This window comes from Erythrolamprus reginae, chromosome 8 (genome assembly GCF_031021105.1).
Source record: "Erythrolamprus reginae isolate rEryReg1 chromosome 8, rEryReg1.hap1, whole genome shotgun sequence".
Lineage (NCBI taxonomy): Eukaryota > Metazoa > Chordata > Lepidosauria > Squamata > Dipsadidae > Erythrolamprus > Erythrolamprus reginae.
Genome location: NC_091957.1, coordinates 45,125,136 through 45,152,098, shown reverse-complemented (window position 1 = coordinate 45,152,098; position 26,963 = coordinate 45,125,136). Strand labels below are relative to the sequence as shown.

General features: G+C 43.3%; 1 protein-coding gene across 1 annotated transcript in view; it reads left to right on the top strand.

Moving 5' to 3' along the window:
* Nucleotides 1-26,963, top strand: part of MID2 (midline 2) — a 258,997-nt gene that overhangs the window by 66,788 nt on the left and 165,246 nt on the right. The window contains exon 2 of the mRNA XM_070759822.1: nucleotides 972-1,693. Within this exon, the coding sequence (XP_070615923.1) occupies nucleotides 1,028-1,693 (666 nt within the window). The 5' untranslated portion in view covers nucleotides 972-1,027. The remainder of the gene's footprint in view (nucleotides 1-971; nucleotides 1,694-26,963) is intronic.

Genomic DNA, 26,963 nt, shown 5'->3' with positions numbered 1-26,963 from the left:
CTGGGTTGTCTCACTTAGCAAAGCTGTGTGTATTCTGACAGTTTCCATAATGATTTGACTTCATCCAAAGCTCTGAAGTTTGTACCATCCTCTCCAAATCACTTTAAGGCTCTGATTAAGGCTCTGATGTTTCCCATTAGCTTTCGTAAGGAATAAAAGTAAAATGCTATTTTTCAACAACAATGTAAACATGCCCCTTGTGTGACAGAGGGGTATGAAATTATATGTAACGTAGAGAAATGGTAGAACCTATCATTACACGCTGAAAGTAAAAGATAGGCTGTTTAGGATTGATTAAAGAAAACATTGTTTTATTAAATGCATGATTGAATGGTAAATGCCGCTACATGACACATAGAGATGGCTATGGATGCTTTTGAAGATTAGACAAATTATGGAGGATGAAATGAATAATGGCCTTCACGATGACAATGGCCCAGAGCTCACTGTAACAACATGGCTAAAAAGGCATTAAGAGTTGTCAACCTTATTTTATGAAGTTTTCTCTCTGGTAACGCTATGCTTCTAACTAGGGCATACAAAACTTTTTTCAGACCTATCCTTGAATACTGCTAATCTGCCTGGAATGCACACTTTATTTTGGACATTAATACATTAGAGATCGTACAGAGGTACTTTACAAGAAGAGCACTTAACTCCCCTGCTTGGCAATAAAATTCCTTAGAATTGGTCTGGTGAATGTTTTTTAGTAGTGTGAGAATACTGGAGAAGAAGTTACGTAGGATTAGGTTGACCTAGTTGAGATGGGTAGTTGGTGGATTTCCATAAACTCATAACAGCTTGGAATATTAGACTTGGCGATGGTGGTGGGTCAGGTTTAAAGACACTTGGGTGGGAAATCTTGCAGAACTTCAAATGCTGCTTTGGACGACCCTTCCCCGGAGACTAGGTGGGAAACGCCTGGCTATAACCATGTTCCTTTCTCTCCTTCCCGCCATTTTCTTTTGCAGATGACTGACCTGCCTCCCTCATTTTTAACACTGAAGCCAGATTGTTTTAACTAAAGATGGAAACACTGGAGTCGGAACTGACTTGTCCAATTTGCTTAGAGTTGTTCGAAGACCCCCTCCTCCTGCCGTGCGCCCACAGCCTCTGCTTTAGCTGTGCCCACCGCATCTTGGTTTCCAGCTGCTCCTCCGGCGAGACCCTCGAACCCATCACTGCCTTCCAGTGCCCCACCTGCCGACATGTCATCTCCCTTAACCACCGGGGCCTAGACGGCCTCAAACGGAATGTGACCTTGCAGAACATCATCGACCGATTCCAGAAGGCCTCTTTGAGCGGACCCAGTTCCCCCAGCGAGAACTACCGTGAGCGGACCTACCGCCGTAGCCCGACCATGACGACAGTGGTGGACCGGATAGCTTGCCAGTTCTGCGAGCAGGACCCTCCCCGCGACGCCATCAAGACCTGCATTACTTGCGAGGTGTCCTACTGTGACCGCTGCTTGCGGGCCACCCACCCCAACAAGAAGCCATTCACCAGCCACCGGTTGGTGGAGCCCGTGCCAGACACTCACTTCCGGGGGCTGATGTGCCTTGAGCACGAGAATGAGAAGGTGAACATGTACTGTGTGGCTGATGACCAGCTCATCTGTGCCTTATGCAAACTGGTGGGGAGGCACCGGGATCACCAAGTGGCATCCCTGAGTGACCGGTTCGAGAAGCTGAAGGTAAGCAGAAGTGGGCAGGAGAAGCAAGGGTGGGGTGCAGCGGTGAGTTATGAGCTGGAATGCTAAATCATGCTCACCACCATGGCTCGTAAGTGCTTGCGGGGCCAGTGCGATTTTGCTTCTGCACCTGTGGAGATAGCAAAATCGCACACGGAGCCACAGGTGCGCCTGTGTTTCGGCATGCGCGGAAGAAAAAAACCTACACATTTTTGTGTAACCAGCAGAGGTGGGTTGTTTTGGGCTTGGACCAGTTTACTCAAACCATTAGCGACCCACAGGTTGTTGGGGGGGGAGAGAGTTTTGCATATGCAGAAAGTAATCCCACCAACTAGCCACAGTTCATCACTATGTGTACCTAGTTGAAGTCTTCAGCGAAAAACACACTGCAGCAGGCTTTCCTGTAAAATATATACAGTGGTACCTCATCATACAAACTTAATTGGTTCCAGGAGGAGGTTCGTAAGGTGAAAAGTTCGTAAGATGAAACAATGTTTCCCATAAGAATCAATGTAAAAGCAAATAATGCGTGCAAATCCTTCAGGAAAATCCCAAACTTTAGAAGGGAGGCGAACAGAGGGCAGGGAGGAGCAGCTAAAGGGGGCGGGTGGAAGAAGCAAGGCTAGGCTAAAGGGTGAGTGGGAAGGAAGAAAGGCAAGGGGGGCGCCCCTCCCTTTTCTTTCTTCAAAAGACACCCTTTCAGTGCCTTTGCAAGCACGTTGTTCTCTGCAAAAATTTTCCTCCCCCAAGCTGCCCCTCCCTCCTCCCTTTTCTTTCTTAAAAAGACACCCTTTCAGTGCCTTTGCAAGCACGTTGTTCTCTGCAAAATCTTTCCTACTCCAAGCAGCCCCTCCCTTTTCTTTCTTCAAAAAAGGGGGAAAAAAGAAACCCCTTCATCCCAGCAGCAGCTGCTTGGGTTTGTAAGATGAAAATAGTTCGGAAGAAGAGGCAAACGAATCTTAAACACCGGGTTCGTATCTTGAAAAGTTCGTTAGAAGAGGCGTTCGTAAGATGAGGTACCACTGTATTTTACTTTTCTTCTTAACAAAATGTTTCTCTAAATAAACTATCACAATACTATCATTCACTAATAATACATCCACCACTGCAACCACTCACAAACCACCAACCACTATAACAAAACCATTAACTGCAAACCACACCCATGCAAGGGGGTTACTCCTTATATATAGGTTACAGCCAATCAGGTTGCAGCACAGTTAGCGAACCCATGATTACATACTGATTATGGCTTACATCAGCCTTTCCTATGTTTACAAACCATTTACTGGCATTGTAATATTACCTCCAGAAATAAACTTATTTCGGACACTGGTGATGTCAGAATGATGTCACAGAACCAGTTCAGTTGGTGCTGGTCCGTGGGTGTCGCCATCTTTGTTTTGATTTTTTAAATTTTTAAAGATTTTTTAAACAATTTTCCCCCCAGGTTTTTCCGCGCATGCACAAAAGCCAAGTTTCTGGCACTGTGCATTGTCGCCATCTTGTTTTTGGCTTTTTGGGGGAGATGATGGTGGTTATTTTTGCCACTGCGTATGTGCACGCACATGAAGCGCGCATGCCCAAATAGCGCAGGAAGTGAGGTAAGTTAGAATCCACCCCTGGTAACCAGGTAGAGTTCGGATATAATCCAGCCTCCGTTGTCGAAATGGCAGCTTGTGTGAACTGGGATCAGGAGAATGGATGTGATTTGGATTTTGCATGTGCAGAAGCAAAAAAACGCCAATATCTTGCACGCTCTCACTTCCCCACATGGGATTTTGCTTCCTATGCATGCAGGAATAAATGCGTGCATCCTTTTCTATACCACTAGCAACCCGCAATTGGTCGTGCACCTTACTCTTAGTGCCTGATTGCTCTTTTTCATAGATGCATTTTGCACTCAACATTATATCCAAAAGTTACTTGAAAATGCTGCAATTTCGCGGAGGCTCCCCTCGCTGGGAAACCCCACCTCTGGAATTCCGTTGCCAGCGAAGCACCCATTTTTGCAATGCTGGGATTCCCCTGCTGGGATTCCCCTGCAGCATCACAAAAACGCGGAAGTCCGGAGGTGGGGTTTCCCATGGAGGGGAACCTCAGGGGAATCCCACCAGCACGAAAACGGGCGCTTCGGCTGGCAACGAAAGGTCCAGAGGTGGGGTTTCCCAATAAGGGGAGTCTTTGCCTGGCAATGGAAGTCCGGAGGCGGGACATCCCAGTGGCAGTGGCGGGTTCGTAAGATGAAAATAGTTCAGAAGAAGAGGCAAAAAAGCGTTAAACCCCGGGTTCATATATCAAAAGGTTCGTATGACGAGGGGTTCGTAAGATGAGGTATCACTGTATGTTGAAAAAACAAAATAATATAAAAATAGCTGTAGCAATAGTGTCAACGGATAGCTTGGCAAATGTGTAAATTGTTGAGTGTTTAAGATTTGATATACAATTGCAACTACATTTATATGTCTGTATAGGTCGTGTTTTGTTTATGTTTGTTTTGTGGTATTTATGTCTTTTTTCTTAATGTAAATAACTAATAAAGATTGTTTTTTTTTAAAGAAATAGTTATGGGTTAAGAGGGGTTTGTTTATGAAGAATTTGCTTTAAATAGTTTTGAATTTTCAACCAGTAACTTTTAACTTTGGGGCACGTCCACCATAGATGGTAGCATAAGTGCACTAGTGTGCCTTCCGTCCCCTGTCCAATTCTCTCTCCTATATTTTATATATCTTTTCTCCCATCGATATATCCTTCCTCTACTCTTCATTGATGTATTCTATTCTCATATCTCTTCTTCTATCCCTTCCCTGATATTTACTACTACACGTTTTTATTCTCTTTAACTTTCAATTTGTATTGGACAAAACAAATAAATAAATAAAAAATAAATAAAAATGTTCCGGTGGATTGTTTGCATTTCCAACACATTGGGGACATATTGATGATCAGGATTCGGGAGCCCAGCCTTCTCCCCAAGCTCCTACCTTTTGTAAATAAGAGAGTGGATGTAGGAGAGACGGACTGTCTACTCTGTAGGAGGCATTGGAGCCAACTTGCCCTAGGAAGAATCATTCAATAAGGAACTACGCTCTTTGCAGTGGGTTGAAGTCAGTGGAACAACTGGATTGTCTCTCTGCCTCCACACACCCTCAGCTACTGGAGGGTGTTTGCAAGTCAGATTTCAGCTTTACATTTATTACAACAAAGTAATAAATGTTTTGAGCAGTCTGCCTCGAGGAGAAGAGGCAACTGATGCCATTTCGGATCTAGAGGCTGTTGACAAACTGGTTTTAGGCTTTGAGGGAGGTTTGATTCATGGCTGTCGGGGCTGACAGCAGCAGCTTTAGTCTGAAATGTGCAGAATTTCTATAGGCTCTTTTGTAGCATATTAATTTTTTGACATTGCATCTGGTCCTTTATGAGTTGTTTATGCTGACGTGCAAGCTATCGGAGGCCTTAATTGTTCCCTTTAAATTTTAGATGTAGGGGAAGGTACATAGGCACATGTACCACTCAGCTCACAGATGCTGGCCTGTGTGTAAAGAGAGTGAGTCACCAGATTGAGGTCTACATCTGTGTCTGTATGAAGCCAATTGGAATATATAGACCCTTTTCCCCCCCATCTATAGTTTTAACCAATTGTTAGGGAAGGATATTTTCTCGCTTTCTCAGCCAATCAAACCTACTATCCCAACCCAGCACTGGCGAGATTTAGAGAAGATTTTCCCTTTTTCCATTGAGAACTTTCATGAGGAATTTGTCAACAGTCCAAGTTCCATTGAAGATTTCACTGGTGATTTTTAGTGGTTCAAATTCCAGTGAGAATTTCATTGGGAATTTGTCAATGACCCAAATTCCATTGAGAAAATCATTGGGAATTTGTCAATGGTCCAAATTACATTGAGGATTTCACTGGTGATTTTTAGTGTTTCAAATATCAATGAGAATTTCTTTGGGAATTTCTTAATGGTCCAAATTCCATTGGGAATTACTTAGTGGTCCAAATTCCATTGGAAATTCTATTGGGAATTTCTTAATGGTTCAAATTCCATTGGAAATTCCATTGGGAATTTCTTAATGGTCCAAATTCCATTGGAAATTCCATTGGAAATTTCTTAATGGTTCAAATTCCATTGGAAATTCCATTGGGAATTTCTTAATGGTCCAAATTCCATTGGAAATTCCATTGGGAATTTCTTAATGGTCCAAATTCCATTGGAAATTCTATTGGGAATTTCTTAATGGTCCAAATTCCATTGGAAATTCCATTGGGAATTTCTTAATGGTTCAAATTCCATTGGAAATTCCATTGGGAATTACTTAGTGGTCCAAATTCCATTGGAAACTCCATTGGGAATTTCTTAATGGTCCAAATTCCATTGGAAATTCCATTGGGAATTTCTTAATGGTTCAAATTCCATTGGAAATTCCATTGGGAATTCTATTGGGAATTTCTTAATGGTCCAAATTCCATTGGAAATTCCATTGGGAATTTCTTAATGGTCCAAATTCCATTGGAAATTCCATTGAGAATTTCATCAGGTATTCGTTAATAGTCCAGACTGAAATGAAAAATGAAAACAAAAGAGCATTTAGCAAAACTATTTAAACTTAAGAGCAAAAAACAATGAAGTTTATGTTTGTACTAACATATGTTTAGAAGAAACCTATCCTGGTTTTACGTTGGGATTTTCAGCAGAAGCTCTGAGGATTTAGCACTGGGGAATGCCAGATTGAATTTTTGCTCTTTACTAAGTTACAGAAAATGGGCTCTCTCTGACCTTGAAGGAGATGTGCCACTCTACGAGACTTTCTAGAAGACTAAAAGGAGAATCCCAAAAACAAATAGTTGTGGTTCTTTCATCTTTGCCAAAATGGTTAAAACTGTCAAGGGAGCCAGATCAAAGCTGAGCTGCCTTTCAATTTGATTTTTGATCCCCCCCCCCCCCCCCCCCAATTTCAGTCAGGGATTTGGAAATTCAAAGCATTTCTAGTTAAGTAGCAAAATGCACTTCCTGCAACATTCATGATGAGGTTTTAAACTAACAGGAACATTCATTTGAAGCATCAAGAAGCATTATGTACAATGCTGGATTTTCATTTCAGAGAGCAGACATGTGCGCATAAAAGAGTAATGTTGATCTTTCTGACTATGGCAATGTATGCCTGTAGCACATGGGTGGTGCCAGCAGGCTATTCTGTTGATTCTACAACAGCAATTTAAATACTCCGCTCGTAAAAATGGAGCGATACATTTGGTCTAATGGAAAATACAGGATTAATTGGGAAATTAAAAGTCACGCAGCATTCATTCATTCATTAGAAACATAGAAACATAGAAGACTGACGGCAGAAAAAGACCTCATGGTCCATCTAACCTGCCCTTATACTATTCTCTGTATTTTATCTTACAATGGATATATGTTTATCCCAGGCATGTTTAAATTCAGTTACTGTGGATTTACCAACCACGTCTGCTGGAAGTTTGTTCCAAGGATCTACTACTCTTTCAGTGAAATAATATTTTCTCACGTTGCTTTTGATCTTTCCCCCAACTAACCTCAGATTGTGCCCCCTTGTTCTTGTGTTCACTTTCCTATTAAAAACACTTCCCTCCTGGACCTTATTTAACCCTTTAACATATTTAAATGTTTTGATCATGTCCCCCCTTTTCCTTTTGTCCTCCAGACTATACAAATTGAGTTCATTAAGTCTTTCCTGATACGTTTTATGCTTAAGACCTTCCACCATTCTTGTAGCCCGTCTTTGGACCCGTTCAATTTTGTCAATATCTTTTTGTAGGTCTCCAGAACTGAACACAGTATTCCAAATGTGGTCTCACCAGCACTCTATATAGTGGGATCATAATCTCCCTCTTCCTGCTTGTTATACCTCTAGCTATGCAGCCAAGCATCCTACTTGCTTTCCCTACCGCCTGACTGCATTGTTCACCCATTTTGAGACTGTCAGAAGTCACTACCCCTAAATCCTTTTCTTCTGAAGTTTTTGCTAACACAGAACTGCCAATACAATACTCAGATTGAGGATTCCTTTTTCCCCAAGTGCATTATTTTACATTTGGTGAACCTTTTTTCCTCGGGTGCTGAAACGGCATAAGTGTGCGCTATCACACATGGGCAAGTGTCCACACCCATAATTCAATGCCTGGGGAGGGCAAAAACAGCTTCCCCTGCCCTCCCGGAGGCAATCTGGTGACCGGAAGTGGCCTGTTTCCCAACTTCTGGTGGGTCCAGTCGGCTAGTGGGGTTTTGCCCTCCCCAGGCTCCAAAAGCTTCCCTGGAGCTGGGCGAGGTAAAAACGCCCTCCCCCATTCCCCCGGAGACTCTCTGGAAGCCAAAAAAACCCTCCCAGAGCATCTGTGCCAGCCAAAAACCAGCTGGCCGACACACACATGCATACTGGAGCTGAGCTAGGGCAACAGCTCGCCTGCCAGTAGATATGGCTCCGCCTACCACCTGTGGCACCTGTGCCATAGGTTCGCCATCACTGTCATATTAGAATACCCAAAGATACAAAGAATCACACACCCAAATCAAATTCAGGCTTGCCAATGGGTTTGGTGGTTTAAGAATTCGGATCAAACCCCTGCAATGTTGCAGAATTTTTCTGGTATAGATAATTTTATTCCATGGCTGTGAAATTCTAAGCAGGTACCTGTTTCTGACAACCCTTCCCTTGAATGACAAAGAACAATTAGCATCTTTGATGGAGACTGACTTGAATTCATTAAGAGAATTGAGAATCCCTTAAATCAATGGGGGCCAATAATTCTGTCATGGCCCCAGGAACTTGGGGGGGGGGGAGTTTCCTTTTATTTTGCATTGTGATCTCCGGAGCTGAAAGTTTCAGACTTATTATTTATTTATTTATTTTTTTAAAAAATGCATGCTCTTAAGGGTTCTGGGTGTCTTAGCAAGGTGCAGTGTAAAAGCATCCATTAACCACCCAACTGAAGGCACCATTAAAAGATATAATCAATATAAAGCAGAGGTTGAAATACTGGGCTTCAAAGGCTCTGAGAAACAAATGGCATTGAGAACTCTCAGCTGAATTCCATAATGCCAGGGCTTCCTCCACTCAATTCCTTTATCTAGATCGCCTGGCGGAGAAAAAGGAACTAGTCACGGAGGTCAACATTCTGCTGGACTCTCCGAAAATACACGTAGCTCTCATGGGGAATGCTACCTTCCTTCCTGTCTCTTGGTTTTTCCCCTAGTGCAGCTAACAAGGAAATTTATTTATTTATTTATTTATTTATTCATTCATTCATTCATTCATTCATTCATTCATTCATTCATTCATTTGGATTTATATGCCATCCCTCTCCAAGGACAATACAGTATAAAGATCTAAATCCAATTAATTGAAAAAACTAAATGTACTAGTCTATAAAACCCAGTATTCATTCATTCATTCATTCATTCATTCATTCATTCATTCATTCATTCATTCATTCATTCGGATTTATATGCCATCCCTCTCCGAGGACAATACAGTATAAAGATCTAAATCCAATTAATTGAAAAAACTAAATGTACTAGTCTATAAAACCCAGTATTTATTTATTTATTTATTCATTCATTCATTCATTCATTCATTCATTCATTCATTCATTCATTCATTCATTCATTCATTTGGATTTATATGCCATCCCTCTCCAAGGACAATACAGTATAAAGATCTAAATCCAATTAATTGAAAAAACTAAATGTACTAGTCTATAAAACCCAGTATTCATTCATTCATTCATTCATTCATTCATTCATTCATTCATTCATTCATTCATTCGGATTTATATGCCATCCCTCTCCGAGGACAATACAGTATAAAGATCTAAATCCAATTAATTTAAAAAACTAAATGTACTAGTCTATAAAACCCAGTATTATTTATTTATTTATTTATTTATTTATTTATTTATTCATTCATTCATTCATTCATTCATTCATTCATTCATTCATTCATTCATTCATTCATTCGGATTTATATGCCATCCCTCTCCGAGGACAATACAGTATAATGGTCTAAATCCAATTAATTTAAAAAACTAAATGTACTGGTCTATAAAACCCAGTATTATTAGAAAAGCAATCATACCCACTCAAACGATAACCATTCATAACATTCATCGGCCAGGGGGCTAGAGTCTAATCGCCTCAAGCCTGGCGGCATAGATGAGGAAGCCAAGGAGGGTGGGGGCAGTACGAATCTCTGGGGGGAGCTGATTCCAGAAGGCCGGAGCCCCCACAGAGAAGGCTCTTCCCCTAGGTCCCACCAAATGACATTGTCTACTTGACGGGACCTGGAGAAGGCCGACTCTGTGGGAACTGAGATTCATGTGGCAGAATGTGGTCCCACAAGTAATCTGGCCCGATGCCATGTAGGACATCATTTGGTGAGTCGGAAATGATACCTTTTCAAACCTGAGATGGTTCATTTCGGTCTTTTTAATGAAAGGAAAAAAAAACAAACGGAAGTGTGAGATTGGAGGCTCACAATGTGACAATGGCTGAATCCTTCCCTATCTGCCCTGGTTCTGTTTCTGCCGGCTCATCAAACGAAGCCACGGGTGAAGAACCGAAGGCTGGTGACTGTTAAGTATTTAGGGCTGGAGATCAAATGAAAAACGAAAGGAAATGATTGTAAAAGCCATAGCATGACCTAGATAAAAGTATTGGAGTTGGAGGAAAAGAGGGCAGGAATCAATGCTGGAAGGAACAGCTGGAGAACTGGAAACTCTTTGCTTGCCAATTTATTTTCAGAGGAGCAACATATGTGAGCCTCGAATTCAATAGGTGAAGCCCTCTCTTCTCCTTATTTCCTCCATTGATGAAATTTTAGTTCCTAACTTTTTTTCCAGGTAGAGATTTGTCTTCATGGGTATTTTTGTCATCTGTATATGATGACAGAGCCTCGGTGGTGCAGTGGTTAGAGGGCAGTACTGCAGGCATGTTTAAATTCAGTTACTGTGAATTGACCAACCAAGTCCGCTGGAAGTTTGTTCCAAGCATCTACTACTCTTTCAATAAAATAATATTTTCTCACGTTGCTTCTGATCTTTCCCCCAACTAACGTCAGATTGTGCCCCCTTGTTCTTGGGTTCACTTTCCTATTAAAAACACTTCCCTCCTGAACCTTATTTAACCCTTTAACATATTTAAATGTTTCAATCATGTCCCCTCTTCCCCTTCTGTCCTCCAGACTATACAGAATGAGTTCATGAAGTCTTTCCTGATAAGTTTTATGCTTAAGACCTTCCACCATTTTTTCAACCCGTCTTTGGACCCGTTCAATTTGATCCATACCTTTTTGTAGGTCAGGTCTACAGAACTGAACACAGAATTATTCCAAATGTGGTCTCACCAGTGCTCTAAACAGCGGGGTCAAAATCTCCCTCTTCCGGCTTGTTATACCTCTAACTATACCTCTAACTTCCAGTGTTGGAGCATTCACAACCTCTGGAGGCAAGCTGTTCCAGAGATTAATTGTTCTAACTGTCAGGAAATAAGGTTAGGCTATCTGGGAATGTTTAGAAATACGCCTTCCCAGCGGGAAGAGTCAGAAATATTGAATATATAGATGTAGAGAAGGAGAGAATTTGCAGTCCCATGCCAGGGTTCTGCTTTGCAGGGGCATAATTCCCATTCTTGTTTAAAGAACAATTCCAAAAGAAATATTATAGCACATACCTCTTGCTACCTGGGAGAATTGCTGAGCTCCAGAAGACCCCGATTCTTGACACATATTTGGCTGCAATAGCCAGCCAATGCAGAAATAGCAACGATTGTTTATTTCTACACTGTCAGGTGCGAAGAATCAGGGCCACATGTTAAGTTTGAGTTATTGCTCCAGCCTGTTCTGCCGGGCTCTCTGATAGGAGCCTCCCGAAAATTCAAGGATACAAATTTCAGACACACACACACGTTTGAAAATTCAAAACAATGTTCTTTATCACAAAAGTCAAAATAAACTAAGCACTCTTTTTGTATTGCAAAGAGCACTCTTCCCAAAATAACCGGGTAGTCTGTACAATTTCCCTTAAGTAGTCATTAAGTACTTAGCCAGCAGCTGTGGAGAAACTTCACACCCCTTCTTCTTCCAATGAAGGGAGACACACACACACACACATGCTGCTCTGCTTTGGTTTCAAAGGCGTGAAAAAGCAACAAACTCCAGCACACAAAATTCCTGACGAAACTGCAACAGATATTCTTCCACAATGACCAAACCCACATGCTGCTATTTATAGCAGCAGCCCTAATTACTGGAGCCCCACCCAAACACAGGGGGCCTCCCTTATTTCCTGTAATATGTTCTTACTTGGTATCTTCTACGCATAATTCTGCCCTTGCGTGGATCCAAAATGTCATCATCTGAAGCTATAGAAGATAAGGAAGATTGACTGCCTTGGCTGTGTGCCAAGCCCTCCTCTGCGGAGTCACTCCCACCTTCTTCTTTAAGCGTGAGCTTAAATGGACTCCAGGGGATGGTACAGGACATGAAGGCCTGGAGGAACATTGTCCACGGGGTTGTGATGGATCAAACGCAACTTCGCAACTAAGAACAAATGCACAAGACAAGTCAATGCTTGTTCCAAAATATCGCTAATTATTCAACTTAGACTGTTTGTGGGAACATAAATGATTCTATTTCAGGAAGGAACTGGATTTTACCAGAAAGTCCAGTTGCCTCTTGAAAAAGCACCTTTGGGACAATCATGGCCTGGAGGACTGAAATTCTCCATAGACATAAATGTTTCTAGGCTAAGTCCTCCCTTGACGCCTCCTCCAGTCTGTCCTTCTCCTATCGTTGCATTCTAGTGAATATTCCAACATTGGATGTTGGAATTGATGACCACTTTCTGTTGGAAAAGCATTGGGCTTCAGTTGATGCTGAGAATCCGATGGTTTTATCTCGGCAGACATTATTATGATTTATTAGATTTGTATGCCGCCCTTCTCCAAAGACTTGGGGCGGCTCCCAGGGTACAAAAGCAGCACAGCAACAAATCTAATTAATTAAAAGTTACTACTAAAATCCCACGTATAATAAAAATCAGTCAACCAATTCATTCACAACCACATATTACAACTCGTAGACAGAGGAAGGTGGCTTGATCTAATTGCCTCATGCCTGGCAACATAAATGAGTTTTGAGGCTCAGGCAAGGAGGGCTGGGGGAAGTGCAAAGCTCTGGAGGGAGCTGAATTCCAGAGGCCTGGGGCCACCACCGAGAAGGCTCTTCCCTGGGCCCCGCCAGATGGCATTGTCTAGCCGACGGGACCCAGAAAAGACCGACTCTATGGGACCTAACCGGTCACTGGGATTCATGCGGTAGAAGGCGGTCCGATGCCATGTAGGGTTTTATAGGTCATCACCAGCATTTTGAATTGTGTCCGGAAACCAATTGGCAACCAGTGCAAGGCATTATTGCATTATCTGTGTCCTCAGCTGGGGATGTGTTTGGACGGAATGTGGCTTGACACAGAAGCGGTGTTGAAAAAAAGGAGGCCGAAATAGCCCAAAATTATGCAATTTGCATTTCATTCAGAGATCCTGTCCTCCAGGAGCAAGTGGCCAGAGGTGACGCCGGGCCAAGCAGTTGCATAACAGGTTTTGGGTGAACTAAAACCTCCCCACTGCTCAAATACCTCTTTTTCTCTCGCAATTTTGTGAGGTTATTTTTGTGAGTCCAGCTCTCATTTTGAAACCAGTTGGATGGCTACTCTAGCCACATGAGGGGTGGGTGACCTGGATCGTGGGTGGAACTACAGTTTATTGAGTTTTATTTTCAACCCCTTCCCCCCCTTTTTTTTTGCAAAAGGAATTTTAGCTTAAAGCAGGGAGTCTAAGGGTGGGAGAAGGTTGCACAGATTTGGAGATGCGTATGAAATTCTATTATTTCTCTCTTGTTTGTTGATCCGGCTTCAACTTCTTAACAAAGTTTTGGAGTTGGCCATTAGCTGGGGAAATGAGGGTAGGCAGAGGATAAAATGTACAAATCAAATATCACTACTGCAGGAGAGACAGGTGGTCCTCGACTTACGAGAGTTTGCTTAGTGACAATTCAAAGTTAAAATGGCGCTGGAAAAAAGGGGCTTATGACCCAGATTGTTGGGGGGGGCATAGGCTGATTCTGTAAACCACTTAGAGAGGGCTGTAAAGCACTGTGAAGCAGTATATAAGTGCTATTGCTATCTTCCTCCCCTCCTCCCTTCCTCCCTTCCTCCCTCCCTCTTCTCCCCTTCCCTCCCCACCCCTCCTGTCCCCTCCCCTCCCTTCCCTCCTTTCCTTTCCCTTCCCTTCCCCTCCCTTCTCTCCCCTCTCCTCCCTTCTTTCAATCCCCCCTCCCTCCCTTCCCTTCTTTCCCTTCTTTATTTATTTTTTACTTATTTATTTATTTATTTATTTATTCATTCATTCATTCATCCAATACACAATACATATGGAAGAGAATAGGCATGAAGTAGTATATATAAAGATAATATGTAAAAATACAGGAGAAGATAATATGAAAGGAAGAAAATATATATGATATATGAAATAAAGGAAAGACAATTGGACAGGGGACGAAAGGCAGGCTGGTACACTTATGTACGCCCCTTACTGACCTCTTAGGAACCTGGAGAGGTCAATCGTGGATAGTCTAAGGGAGAAATGTTAGGAGTTAGGGGCTGACACTATTGAGTCCGGTAATGAGTTCCACGCTTCGACAACTCGATTGTTAAAGTCATATTTTTTACAGTCAAGGTTGGAGTGATTAATATTAAGTTTGAATCTGTTGCGTGCTCTTGTGTTGTTGCGGTTGAAGCTGAAGTAGTCATTAACAGGCAGGACATTGCAGCATATGATCTTGTGGGCAATACTTAGATCGTGTTTTAGGCGCCCTTCCCTTCCCCTCCCTTCTCTCCCCTCCCTTCTTTCCATCCCCTCCCCTCCCTTCCCTTCTTTCCCTTTCCTCCCTTTCTTTCCCTTCCCCTCCCTCCCCTCCCCTCCCTGTGGTCAGAGTGCAGTACTGCAGGCTTCTTCTGCCGACTTCCTGCAATTTGACAGTTCAACTCTCCCCTCTGTCTGGCCCCAGAGCAGGGTGGGAATGGGGACTTGGCAGTATCCTTGCCTGCCCACACAATTTTGAAAATTCTGAATTTCACCCCTGGGTTAATCTACCTTTAAAAAAAAAATAATTATCCAGGTTTTTCCTTTTTGACAGCATTGTTGACCTCATAGCGTCTTATTTATCGAGCAACGCGTATTCCTTTGAAAACCATTTTAAACAATTCTTGCAAGTATGACTGGAGGCATTTCTGAATTTTTTTTACACCTTTCAGAGTTTTTTTTTAAAAAAGCCTGCAAGATCAGCCATGATTTTTAACCACATTGGCTAAACCTAAACACAAGAAGCTAAACCTAAGCAAAGCACATTATGGCTTAGCATATCATGTACTCTGAGGACCTAGGCAATGAAAGAGGCTATTGTTCATTTAGTTTGGGATTGTCCTAGACGGAAGCATTTTGCCAGAATTTCAATTTTTCCATCCCTGCAAGGGGGGATTCCCAGGCTCAAGGTGGGTGCTGTGAATTATAGCCCCTTTCCCCTTTTGGGAACACAGGTAAAACTTGTTGGAGATCACAAACCTAATCCTACATAGCTTCTGCTCTGGCAATCTCACACTACTTACCAGAGCTTACAAAACTTTTGCCAGACCCATCCTCGAATACAGCTCATCTGTTTGGAACCCATATCGCATCTCAGACATTAACACCCTTGAAAATGTCCAAAGATACTTCACCAGAAGAGCCCCTCACTCCTCCACTCAAAACAGAATACCCTATGAGACTACACTTTCAATCCTGGGCCTAGAAAGTTTAGAACTAAGACGCCTTAAACAAGATCTAAGTATTGCCCACAAGATCATATGTCTTCGGAGAGGGGCGGCATACAAATCCAAATAATAAATAATAAATAAATAAATAAATAAATATGCTGCAACGTCCTGCCTGTCGGCGACTACTTCAGCTTTAACTACAACAACACAAGAGCACACAGCAGATTTAAACTTAATATTAACCGCTCCAAACTTGACTGTAAAAAATATGACTTCAGTAACCAAGTTGTCAAAGCGTGGAATTCATTACCGGACTCCGTAGTGTCATCCCCAAACCCCCAACACTTTGCCCTTGGATTATCTACGGTTGACCTATCCAGATTCCTAAGAGGTCAGTAAGGGGCGAGTACAAGTGCACTAGAGTGCCTTCCGTCCCCTGTCCTATTGCTCTCCTATATCTCCTATTCCTTTCTTCTATTCCTATATCTCTTCTTCTATTCTTTCATTGATATGTTCTATTACTATACCTTCTTTCCTATTCTTTCTTAGATATATTTTACTATGAGTATCTCCTCTATAACCTTCATCATGTATTTTACTATGTGTATATAGATATATACCCACTAAAACCCTCATTGTGTATTGGACAAAATAAATAAATAAATAAATAAAATAAAATAAACTAAATGGGTGCAAATTGGTTGTGCTAGTTAGTAAATTTCCCCAAGGGTTTTTCTCCCCTCCTCCTCCTTCTTAAAAGATAACCGTGAAACAAAGACTGACAAATCACTTCTGTTTCTAAATGCTTTATCTGCACCAGCTGGTTTAGAAGACAATAAACCTGACACTGGGACTTTTAAGCTAATTCAGTAATTTGAAGAAAAGCGAAGCTTTAGAAGTTCAAAAAAACGACAAAGGAGATTTAAAAAATAAAGGCATTGAAGCTGGTGGGAGAGATGCTAAATGAAAATGTGATTTGGCTCACAGTGGGTCACTTTGCTGAGCCTTCCCATTCTAAGAGGGTCCACTTTTTTGCATGGGAAGCAGGCAGGCTTACTGCACAGGCACACAATTTTGCTAACTGCACATGCACAGGAGCCAAATCTCTCGCTGACTTGTGCGTGCTCGCCTGCTGGACGCACTCGTGCCGGTCACTCGAGCGCACTGGTAGCACACGTCGGTGTGAGATTTGGCTTCTGTGAGTGTGCAGTAAGCACTTTTTTTTCTTTTTCACATCTTTCCCCCCACAATCAGGATGTCTGGATGATGATGGTTTACTATTATTGTCATTGTCTTGTATTATTCTTATTCTTATTCTTATTCTTATTCTTATTCTTATTCTTATTCTTATTCTTATTCTTATTCTTATTCTTATTCTTATTCTTATTCTTATTCTTATTCTTATTCTTATTCTTATTCTTATTCTTATTCTTATTCTTATTCTTATTCTTATTCTTATTCTTATTCTTATTCTTATTCTTATTCTTATTCTTATTCTTATTCTTATTCTTATTCTTATTCTTATTCTTATTCTTATTCTTATTCTTATTCTTATTCTTATTCTTATTCTTATGTAAATACAACACAGCAAACGAGATCACTATGCTAGATTTCGCATTTCATCACCACTCGGGCGCTTCCCAAGCACCTAGGACTGCGTGATGTAGCGGCGAATTATGTTTGCCGATCCCAGTAAAGCGGCCTTTTGCAATTGACAGATGGAGATTTTGTCAATTCCGATGGTTTTCAAATGTCCGCTGAGATCCTTTGGCACTGCGCCCAGCGTGCCAAGGACCACTGGGACCACTTTCACTGGCTTATGCCAGAGTCGTTGCAGCTCGATTTTTAGATCTTCGTATTTCACTAGTTTCTCTAGCTGCTTCTCCTCAATTATGTTGTTTCCTGGGATTGCGATGTCGATGATCCATACTTTCTTTTTGTCCACGATCACAATGTCTGGTGTGTTATGCTTCAGAATTCGGTCAGTCTGAAGTCGGAAGTCCCACAGTAGTTTTGCTTGCTCATTTTCGACCACTTTTTCAGGCTTATGATCCCACCAGTTCTTTGCCACTGGTAAATGGTAGTTCCGGCACAAGTTCCAGTGGATCATCTGTGCCACAGCATCATGTCTATGCTTGTAGTCAGTCTGTGCGATCTTTTTGCAGCAGCTGAGTATGTGATCGATTGTTTCATCTGTTTCTTTACAGAGTCTGCACTTTGGATCGTCTGTTGATTTTTCTGTTGTTGTTGTTGTTGTTGTTGTTGTTATTATTATTATTATTATTATTATTGTGTGTAAGGATGCTCGTGCGCATGATATTTCACCAGTTTTTGGTAATTTCTTTGCTTCCGCACATGCGTGGAAGCAAAAAACAGACAGAACCGGATCCGTGATGCCAAAATTACATCACCAGCGGGTTGTTAATGGTTCAAGTGATCTGGCCTGAACCAGGAGACACATCCTGACCAGTGAAGGGTTGCCGGCTCCCGCCACTACTCAGTGCACTTCCCACGGAGCTCCGCAACCCCAGCACCTGCCCGTGTGCGCCGGAGTGATGCATAGGAAATGAAATCTCACGAGGGGACGCATGGCTGAGTGAAATTTTGGCTATTTTTTTGCTTCTGTGCATGCACAGAAGCAAAAAAAATCACCAAAACTCGGTGCAGCTTACAACATACGAAAACAGTATACATCGACATATGATTAATTAAAATTAAAATTAAGAATTATAGTAGAGTCTCAGTTATCTGACATAAACGAGTGGGGTGATAGCCGGATAGCCGAAATATCAGATAATTCAGACTCTACTGTACTGCTTCCGTCCTCAACTCTCTCTCTCTCTCTCTCTCCCGCTTCCATCCCTGGTTCTCTCTCTCTCTAGCTCGCTCCCCTCTTTGGCTTTCTCTCGCTCGCTCCCAGCTTGCTTCCCCATCATGGCTGTCATATTTGGGGGGGGTGTCTGGGGGGCATGGAAATGCCTACAGCCACGCCCCCAAGCGGCCACGACGTCGGATAATCCAGAGTGTTGGATATCCGAAGGACAGATAACCGAGACTCTACTATACATTTGTGCTCGGAGAGGGGCGGCATACAAATCCAATCAATCAACCAACCAACCAAACAACCAACCAACCAACCATGAGCCAGGGTGGCGCAGCAGGTAGAGTGCTGTACTACAGGCCACCGAAGCTGACTGTAGAACTGAAGGTCAGCGGTTCAAATCTCATCACCGGCTCAAGGTTGACTCAGCCCTCCATCCTTCCAAGGTGGGTAAAATGAGGACCCGGATTGTGGGGGCAATGTGCCGGCTCTGTTAAAAAGGGCTATTGCTAATATGTTGTAAGCCGCCCTGAGTCTAAGGAGAAGGGCGGCATAAAAATCAAATAAATAAATAAATAAATAAATAAATGAATGAATGAATGAATGAATGAATGAATGAATAAATAAATGAATAAATAAAACTATAAAAAACCCTTAAAAAGCCTATTAGCATACACACATGTCCATTCAAACATTTATTGGCCAGGACGTAGAATCTAATGACCCCCAAGCTTGGCAGCATAAATGAGTCTTTAGACTCTTACGGGAGGCAGGGAGGGTGGGGGAAACATTCCTTGTCCTTTTTCTGTTGACTTAAAATGAATGGCATTCTCAGCGTGTGGAGCGGAGAACCTTCAGCGACTGCTACAGCCCATCGTTTATCTTCATTTTTATTTTACAACAGAGGGCATCCTTGGCTTGTACCGGCTAAAGGGTGAAACGGTGTTTGGATTGCCTCCTTGCCTTCCCTTTTGATAAAACATTTACGATTCCTGCCATCGCTGGAGTTAGCTTAATATTCAAGATGCCCTGTTCTTGCCACGATGAATATTCAGCTCATGTATTAGCAATCTGTAGTGAATTTTGCATGGAGTGCCACATGTTTTGGGTTTATTTTTTTGAACCCATCTCAATAGTCGAGGAGGCTTCCCAAGACGTGGGCGGCCCAGGACTTGTATTCACCAGATAGAGGACCAGCCCTCATTGTTAAGCAATTCCACCTCTCTGTCACTTGTTAAAGGGAGCCCGTTTTTGGTGTGTGGTGTGTCGTGGCTTTGAACATCTCTTGCTTTCTCCATTCAGGTGTGCCGATGTCGTTGGGGGACTTGTCTTAAATAACGAGATCGTGTCTTTCAAAAGTGTAATTTGAATGTCACTTTCAGCGGAAAACTTGACGTGCATTAGAAAGATTTCCCATCCAGAATGCGAGGAGGAGGAAAAAAAATCTCAGTTTTTCACTCGTTGGCAGGCAGGAGCCCCCTCCCCTTCCTCCATCTCTGCTTGGGGTGGTTGAAGTCTAGTGTTCTTCTGAACTAGGTGAAATAAGCATCAACATCAGTTTGGGGTGTCAAACTGGATTTCATGGTTGTGTTTGACCTAGGAGGGCCGGGGGTGGGGGTGGCCATGGTGGGCATGACATGGGACTCACCCTCCTCGCCTTTTGCAAGTAGTTGAAAACTCACCTTTGTCGCCAGGCATGGGGAAATTTCCCCTAACTATCTTGGTTTATGTATGGTTTGATTGGGTTGGGTGATTATTTTATTACAAGGGTTTTTAAATTGTGTTTTTAAATATTGGATTTGTACATTGTTTATCATTGTTGTGAGCTGCCCCGAGTGTCTTTGTAGAGGGGCGGCATACAAATCTAATATATTATTATTATTATTATTATTATTATTATTATTATTATTATTATTATTATTTCAATACAACACAGCAAACGAGATCACTATGCTGGATTTCGTATTTCATCACCAGTCGGGCGCTTCCCACGCACCTAGGACTGCTTTATATAGCTGTGAATTATGTTTGCCGATCCCAGTAAAGGGGCCTTTTGCAATTGACAGATGCAGATTTTGTCAATTCCAATGGTTTTCAAATGTCCACTGAGATCCTTCAGCACTGCGCCCAGCGTGCCAAGTACCACTGGGACCACTTTCACGGGCTTATGCCAGAGTCGTTGCAGCTCGATTTTTAGATCTTCGTATTTCACTAATTTCTCTAGCTGCTTCTCCTCAATTCTGCTGTCTCCTGGGATTGCGATGTCGATGATCCATACTTTCTTTTTCTCCATGATCACAATGTCTGATGTGTTATGCTTCAGAATTCGGTCAGTCTGAAGTCGGAAGTCCCACAGTAGTTTTGCTTGCTCATTTTCGACCACTTTTTCGGGCTTATGATCCCACCAGTTCTTTGCCACTGGTAAATGGTAGTTTCGGCACAAGTTCCAGTGGATCATTTGTGCCACAGCATCATGTCTATGCTTGTAGTCAGTCTGTGTGATCTTTTTGCAGCAGCTGAATATGTGATCGATTGTTTCATCTGTTTCTTTACAGAGTCTGCACTTTGGATCGTCTGTTGATTTTTCAATTCTGGCTTTGACAGCATTTGTTCTAATGGCCTGTTCTTGTGCCGCCAGTATTAGTCCTTCTGTCTCCTTTTTGAGTGTTCCACTTGCAAGCCATGACCAGGTCATGGCTTATTATTATTATTATTATTATTATTATTATTATTATTATTATTATTATTATTATCCTGGCTTAGAGAGAGCTGTAAAGCACTGTGAAGTGGTATATAAGTCTAAATGCTATTGCTATTGATATAGAGGTTATTTTTGACGCTCCTCCTTCCTGGCAGCATGTAACTAAGGGTCATCCAAGCAGTTTATTCAGTTAACATTTTTTTCTTGGTTGACCGTTTCGGGGATTTGGTGGAACAGAGGGGTGGCCGTTTTGAAGCAGGTTTAGAAACCCTTCTCGGCTTGACTGCCCAGGGCTCTGCATATCAATCATTGCTCTACCACAAATCCTTCTTTCCTGAGTGGAATTCTTCCTTCGGTACAGTGAAAGATGGAACTGTGGGAAAATATAGAAAAGATTTCACAGGAAACACCTTGTTCTTTGCAAAGCCTCTCCACAAAAGAACAATTGAGTATGAAACCAACCCGGGAGAATGTGATTTTCTTCCATCCCTTCTAGTTATATATGCTATTGTTTCTGGTAGCTCTTCGTAGACTTTTGCTGATTAGGCCTGAATGGTGAGCTTTCATAATTTGATGATGGATAAGGGATGAGATATTGAAAGAAGTGAAATATTAGAGAAGGTAATTATATTTGTTTATATTTTTCTGCAGGGGGAAGCCATCTTTTATAGATCTTTCATTTTTTTTCTATCTCTGCACTGTTCTTTTTTTTTTTTTTTACTATGTTATGTTTCCCTGGTTTGCATTTTTATTTTACTTTAAAACGTGTCTTACTTCTTTTTAAAGGAGAATGATGTGTAGGAGAATTAAGAAAAGCAGAAGATGCTGAAGGGGAATTTCATTTAATCATTTAAATTTAAAGCTTAATGTTACACCCAGGAATGAGCTGCAGCCCCCACGGGGGGGCCAAGACACAGTGGGGGTAGTAAGTTTATGCACTATTTATTGAATACCTTATAGTTTTCTTATTGTTCTTCCTTCTGTAGTGCTTTAGTATGACCCTTAATTAATTTTAAAATAGGAAATAATTAAATAGTATGTTTTAAATTCATAAACACTTTAAATCATTTAAATCATTATCTAGAACGGAACTTTTATAGCAATTCAAGAAAATTGAGCTATTTTCCCAACCTTGTGGGTTCAGTACACCAGTGTTTCCCAACCTTTTTTGAGCCGCGGCACATTATTCATATTTTCAAAATCCTGGGGAACACTGAACGGGTGGGGTGGGGGTGGGGGTGGCTAAAGAAAAGTTTTGACAAAAAAAAAATCTTCCTCCATTTCGCTCTATTTCTCCCTCACTCTTTCTCTCTCTTCCTTCCTTCCCTTCTTTCTCTCTCTCCACCCCTCTTTCTTTCTTCCTCTCTTTTTTGCTCTCTTTCTCTCTCCCTCCTTCCCTCCCTATATGTCTTTCTCTCTCCCTTGCTCTCTCTGCCTCTCTTGCTATCTCTCTTTCATCCTCTCTCTTTCTTTCTTTCTCTTTCTTTCTCTCTCTTTCTCTCTCTCTTGCTATCTCTTTCTCTCTCTGTCTCTCTTTCTCTGTCTCTCTTTCTCTCTCTCTTGCTAGCTCTCATTTTTTCTCTCTCTTTCTCTTTCTCTGTCTCTCTCTCTCTCTCTCTGCCTCTCTTGCTATGTCTCTCTTGCTCTCTCTCTCTCTGCCTCTCTTGCTATGTCTCTCTTGCTCTCTCGCTCTTTCTCTCTCTTCCTTTCTTCTCTGCGGAGGCCGGCGAAGGTTTTTCTTATTTTAAATGTTCTGGGTGGCAGGGGGATGCGGAGCCCGCACGCACACACCCCCGACATTCCAAATCCTGCCTCAGCTGTGAGAAGAACGCCTGCCCCGCCTGTCCTGTAGCCCTTTCGCTGACAGCCTGGGACAAAAGCGCTCGGTGAAGGACTGCAAGAGGGGCCGGCCGGGCGTTAGCAGCCGGATGAGGAGTATGAGAAGCCGCTGCAGCCACCCCCAATCCCCCCCCTTCCCTGGGTGCCTTCCAAAGGCCCCTGGAAAAAGGCAGGAGGTAGCAACGAGGCGCGAGGACAAGCAGGCAGCTTGGCGGAGGGGAAGCGCTGAGGGGCTCTCCTCCTTCCCCACCCCCGCGCTTCTCTCCCGCCCTGGCTTTTGCTTCGCCCGCAGATTTCCCCGCAGTTCAAAAGGAGGCAAGAGGTGGCCTGGATGAAATTGCGGGGAAATCATGGGGCGAAGCGAAAGCCAGGGCGGACTCGCAAAGGCGGGCTCAGGCTGCATGAGGAGAAAGAGGCGGAGGGAAAGAAGGCGACGGCAGCGGGACCTGCAGCTCGGTGGGCGTCTCCTCGTGGGATAGAATCCTCTCTTTCTCATGCTGCTCCCACCATGGCTGCGCGCGGTCCCGGTGCCCCTGGCTGAAGGTCGTCCTGTGGCTGGTCTTGGGCTTTACGGTTGCTTCCTGGTTCCCTCTCCTCCCTCCGCCTGTGTCTACCGCCAGCGCCTCATTCCTCGGAGCTGCCGCTTCCTTCCAGGCAGCCCAGCCACGCTGCCATAGAAAGTGCAGAGGTTATTGCCGCCACCTCTGCCTCCACTCAGGGAGCCATCGTGGTTGAGCTGAGCGAGAGGAAAAGGCGCGGTGACCACGGGGGCTCCCTGAGTGGAGGCAGAAGCGGTGGCAATAACCTCTGTGCTTTCTATGGCAGCGTGGCTGAGCTGGACAGAGGGAAGTGGCAGCTCCCACTCAAGGAACCCACGGCAACGGGCACCGGCTTGGTGGAGGCGACGGCGGAAGACACAGGCGGTGGGAGGAGACCAGGAAGCGACTGTGAAGCCCAAGACCATCCACAGGACGACACTCAGGCAGGGGCGCCGGCAGCGCCCCGCCCAGCTGGAGCTTCTCGCGGCACACCTGGCCATGTCTCGCGGCACACTAGTGTGCAGCGGCACACCGGTTGGGAAACGCTGCAGTACACAACCTTAATATGTTACTGTGCTCCTCAACAAATAATGCTGTCTATCATTTGTCCTTTTTGTGGTTATTAATGTGGCTATTAATCAGAGTCCAAACACCTGTTTGAATACTTATTATTATTATTATTATTATTATTATTATTATTATTAATTGGATTTGTATGCCGCCCCTCTCCGTAACTTAGCTTGGTTGGTAAGCCACTCCCACCCAGTCACATGACCTTTAAGCCACTCCCAGTCACATGATTGTCAAGCCACTCCCACCTGGTCACATGGCTGGCAAGGCACTCCTACCTGGTCACATAACCATCAAGCCACACCCACAAAACAAGCCACACCCACAATGTGGCAGTAAAAATTTTGGCAGCCCATTACTGGTTACACCCAAGTTCCCGATCCTGCTTGTCTTCCAGCAAACCAGACTATGAAATAAACTTCTGGATCCAGTTTTTGTTGTGGAAGTTTGCTTTCAAAACCTGGGTTTGGATAGAAGGTTAAACATTTCTATCCCGGGTGTAAATTCCTGGCGAGCTTAGCTGAAAAGGAGACATTAGAAGCAGAGATGATTGCATGGCGATGCTATATTTGGAAGGTTTTCAGCTTACCGTAGTGCTCTGCGCGAATGAGCCCTGTCTCTATCGATCGCGCACAAATCGTGCACAAATGTTTAAGCACAGAAAGAAGATAATATAAATTAAATTCTTAATAATACCCTTTTTCTCCCCCTGTATTGCTATTGTTAAAGGCATGATGTGAACCAATATATTTTTTCCTTGTTGTATGAAGAGAAGTACATTTGGAACTTTCCTCATAAAGTATCTCAAAGAGATACAATTTCCCCATCTATTTACTATTACTGAACATCCAAAATATACTATTTAATTCTATGTACGTATGTGTACATAAATATTACACACAGGCACACAAAAACATACATTAACTACTATATAAATTGTATGTGTATGTACACACACACGCATGCACAGCTCTTCTAAAATTATACACATTCAACCAGGGGTGGGAAGCAGGCAGGACGGGGTGGAACGCAGTTCCACCGGCGGAAATGAAGATGCATGCACAGCTCCAGCTGATTGGCGGCTGTCACTTCCTGGATTACTGGTCTCAGCTCCGTTCTCCTTTTCCCCCCGTGTTGCTGCTGCTGCTGCATCTGTGCTCCTTGCTTTTTTCCTCTTTCCTCCTTCCTGGCCTCGGACGAGCTTCCCTCTCTCCTGTCCGGCTCCCATCCAGCCTCACGCGGCAGGTGCAAGCAGAAGGCGTGAGTGGAAGCAGCGCTGGCAGCATTTATGCTTCTGGCAGCACCCGTTCGCCTAGCTACCCAGCTTGAGGTGGGGGACGACCCAGGAAGGAGAGCGCAGGAAACACAAAGCAATTTGTCACCCCAGCAAGCGACACTGGTAAGGTTGTAAGTCGAGGACTTAACAGTTCACTTGAACGATGATGATCGTTCAAGCCACTCCCACCTGGTCACATGGCTGGCAAGCCACTCCTACCCAGTCACATGACCATTAAGCCACACCCACAAAATAAGCCACACCCACAGTGTGGCAGTAAACATTTTGGCTGCCCATTACTGCATTCAACCTTATTTACTGCAATAGGAAAAACATACCCAGAGCCCAGAAGGGGGAAAAAAAATATTTTTTTTTCTACCGGTACTGCGTACCTGACCGTACCCGCAGTAGCCTATCACTAGGCGCGCAGGCGAACTGAAACTGGGCGCAGAGGGCATCGGTAGCGGCGGGAATGAGAATCCACCCCTGTGTGAATTAGCGTATTTTGGACAGCCCCTCCGATTAATGTTACTTTTATCAAGCAAGCTTTTAAGGGTCTTTGCTTGCTCTTCTCACTGCTTCTTGATCGCGTGAGCAAATTGAAAAGGGGGTCAGGAGGGGAACGGAAAAAAAAGGAAGGAGGCGAGAATGTCTTTATCACGAAAATGTTCCCCGAAAGCCGTGTTCTAATTTTCCGGCATTTTAGAAAACTAGGATAGGCTTTATGGTTGTCTTCTCTGCAACTGACACGGTCTTGACAAGGCGGCGTGTTTCATTTTAAAGCATTTTACTCCTTGTTTCTCCGAGCGGCACACAATAAATAATGGAATTAAAGCGTTTCCTCACTCGGTGAAATTCGACAAGAGTTACCTGCCGGCACTCGATGCCTTTGTCTTCCTTTCTCCTTTTTTTTTTTTGCTGATTTGCAGCACCACCTTTGGAGTTGCGGTAATCGGTGGCGTGCTGTAACAAGGCAGCTGTGAATCCAGATGTTTGGGCTTTATAGGTAGCAACGTGGCCATCGACTAACAAGGGGGGAGAGCTCGGTCCAGCACATCTGGAGGGCTCCAATTCAGGAATGCTGCTTGGTTTTCCTTGCTGAGATTTTATTTTTTAATACGGAACGGACGTAAACGCTCCTCCCAATCCATTAAACCAAATTTTTCTCTGTATGCTTGGACAGTCGTGCGTGGCAATGGAGAAGGCATCAGACTGTTACTAGCTCTGGTCTGCTGCCCCCTCGAAGCCTGGCAATGAACCGTCGTCCCACTTGTCATTTTTGAAAACGAGCCAATGAAAGCACAGCTTGCTATCTGATTTGATTCCTATTCAGTCAATTAAGGGCTACCAAAAATTTTACGACCACACAGCGGCTTATTTTGTGGGTGTGTCTTGATGGTCATGTGATCAGGTAGGAGAGGCTTGGTGGCCATGTGACCAAGTGGGAGTGGCTTGACGATCATGTGACTTGACCAAGGATTTTCCCAGAACCTCAAAACAATACCCATATCAATGGACTCAAAACAAGCAGGTTTTGGGAAGAAGAATCTGAACTCCAAATACGAACTGAATAATTAAATTATCACAGATAATCCCCACTCGGTTAAAGACCTCGGTATACTAATAACAAAAGATTTAAGTGCCAAAGCCCACTGCAACAATATAGCCAAGAAGGCTTCAA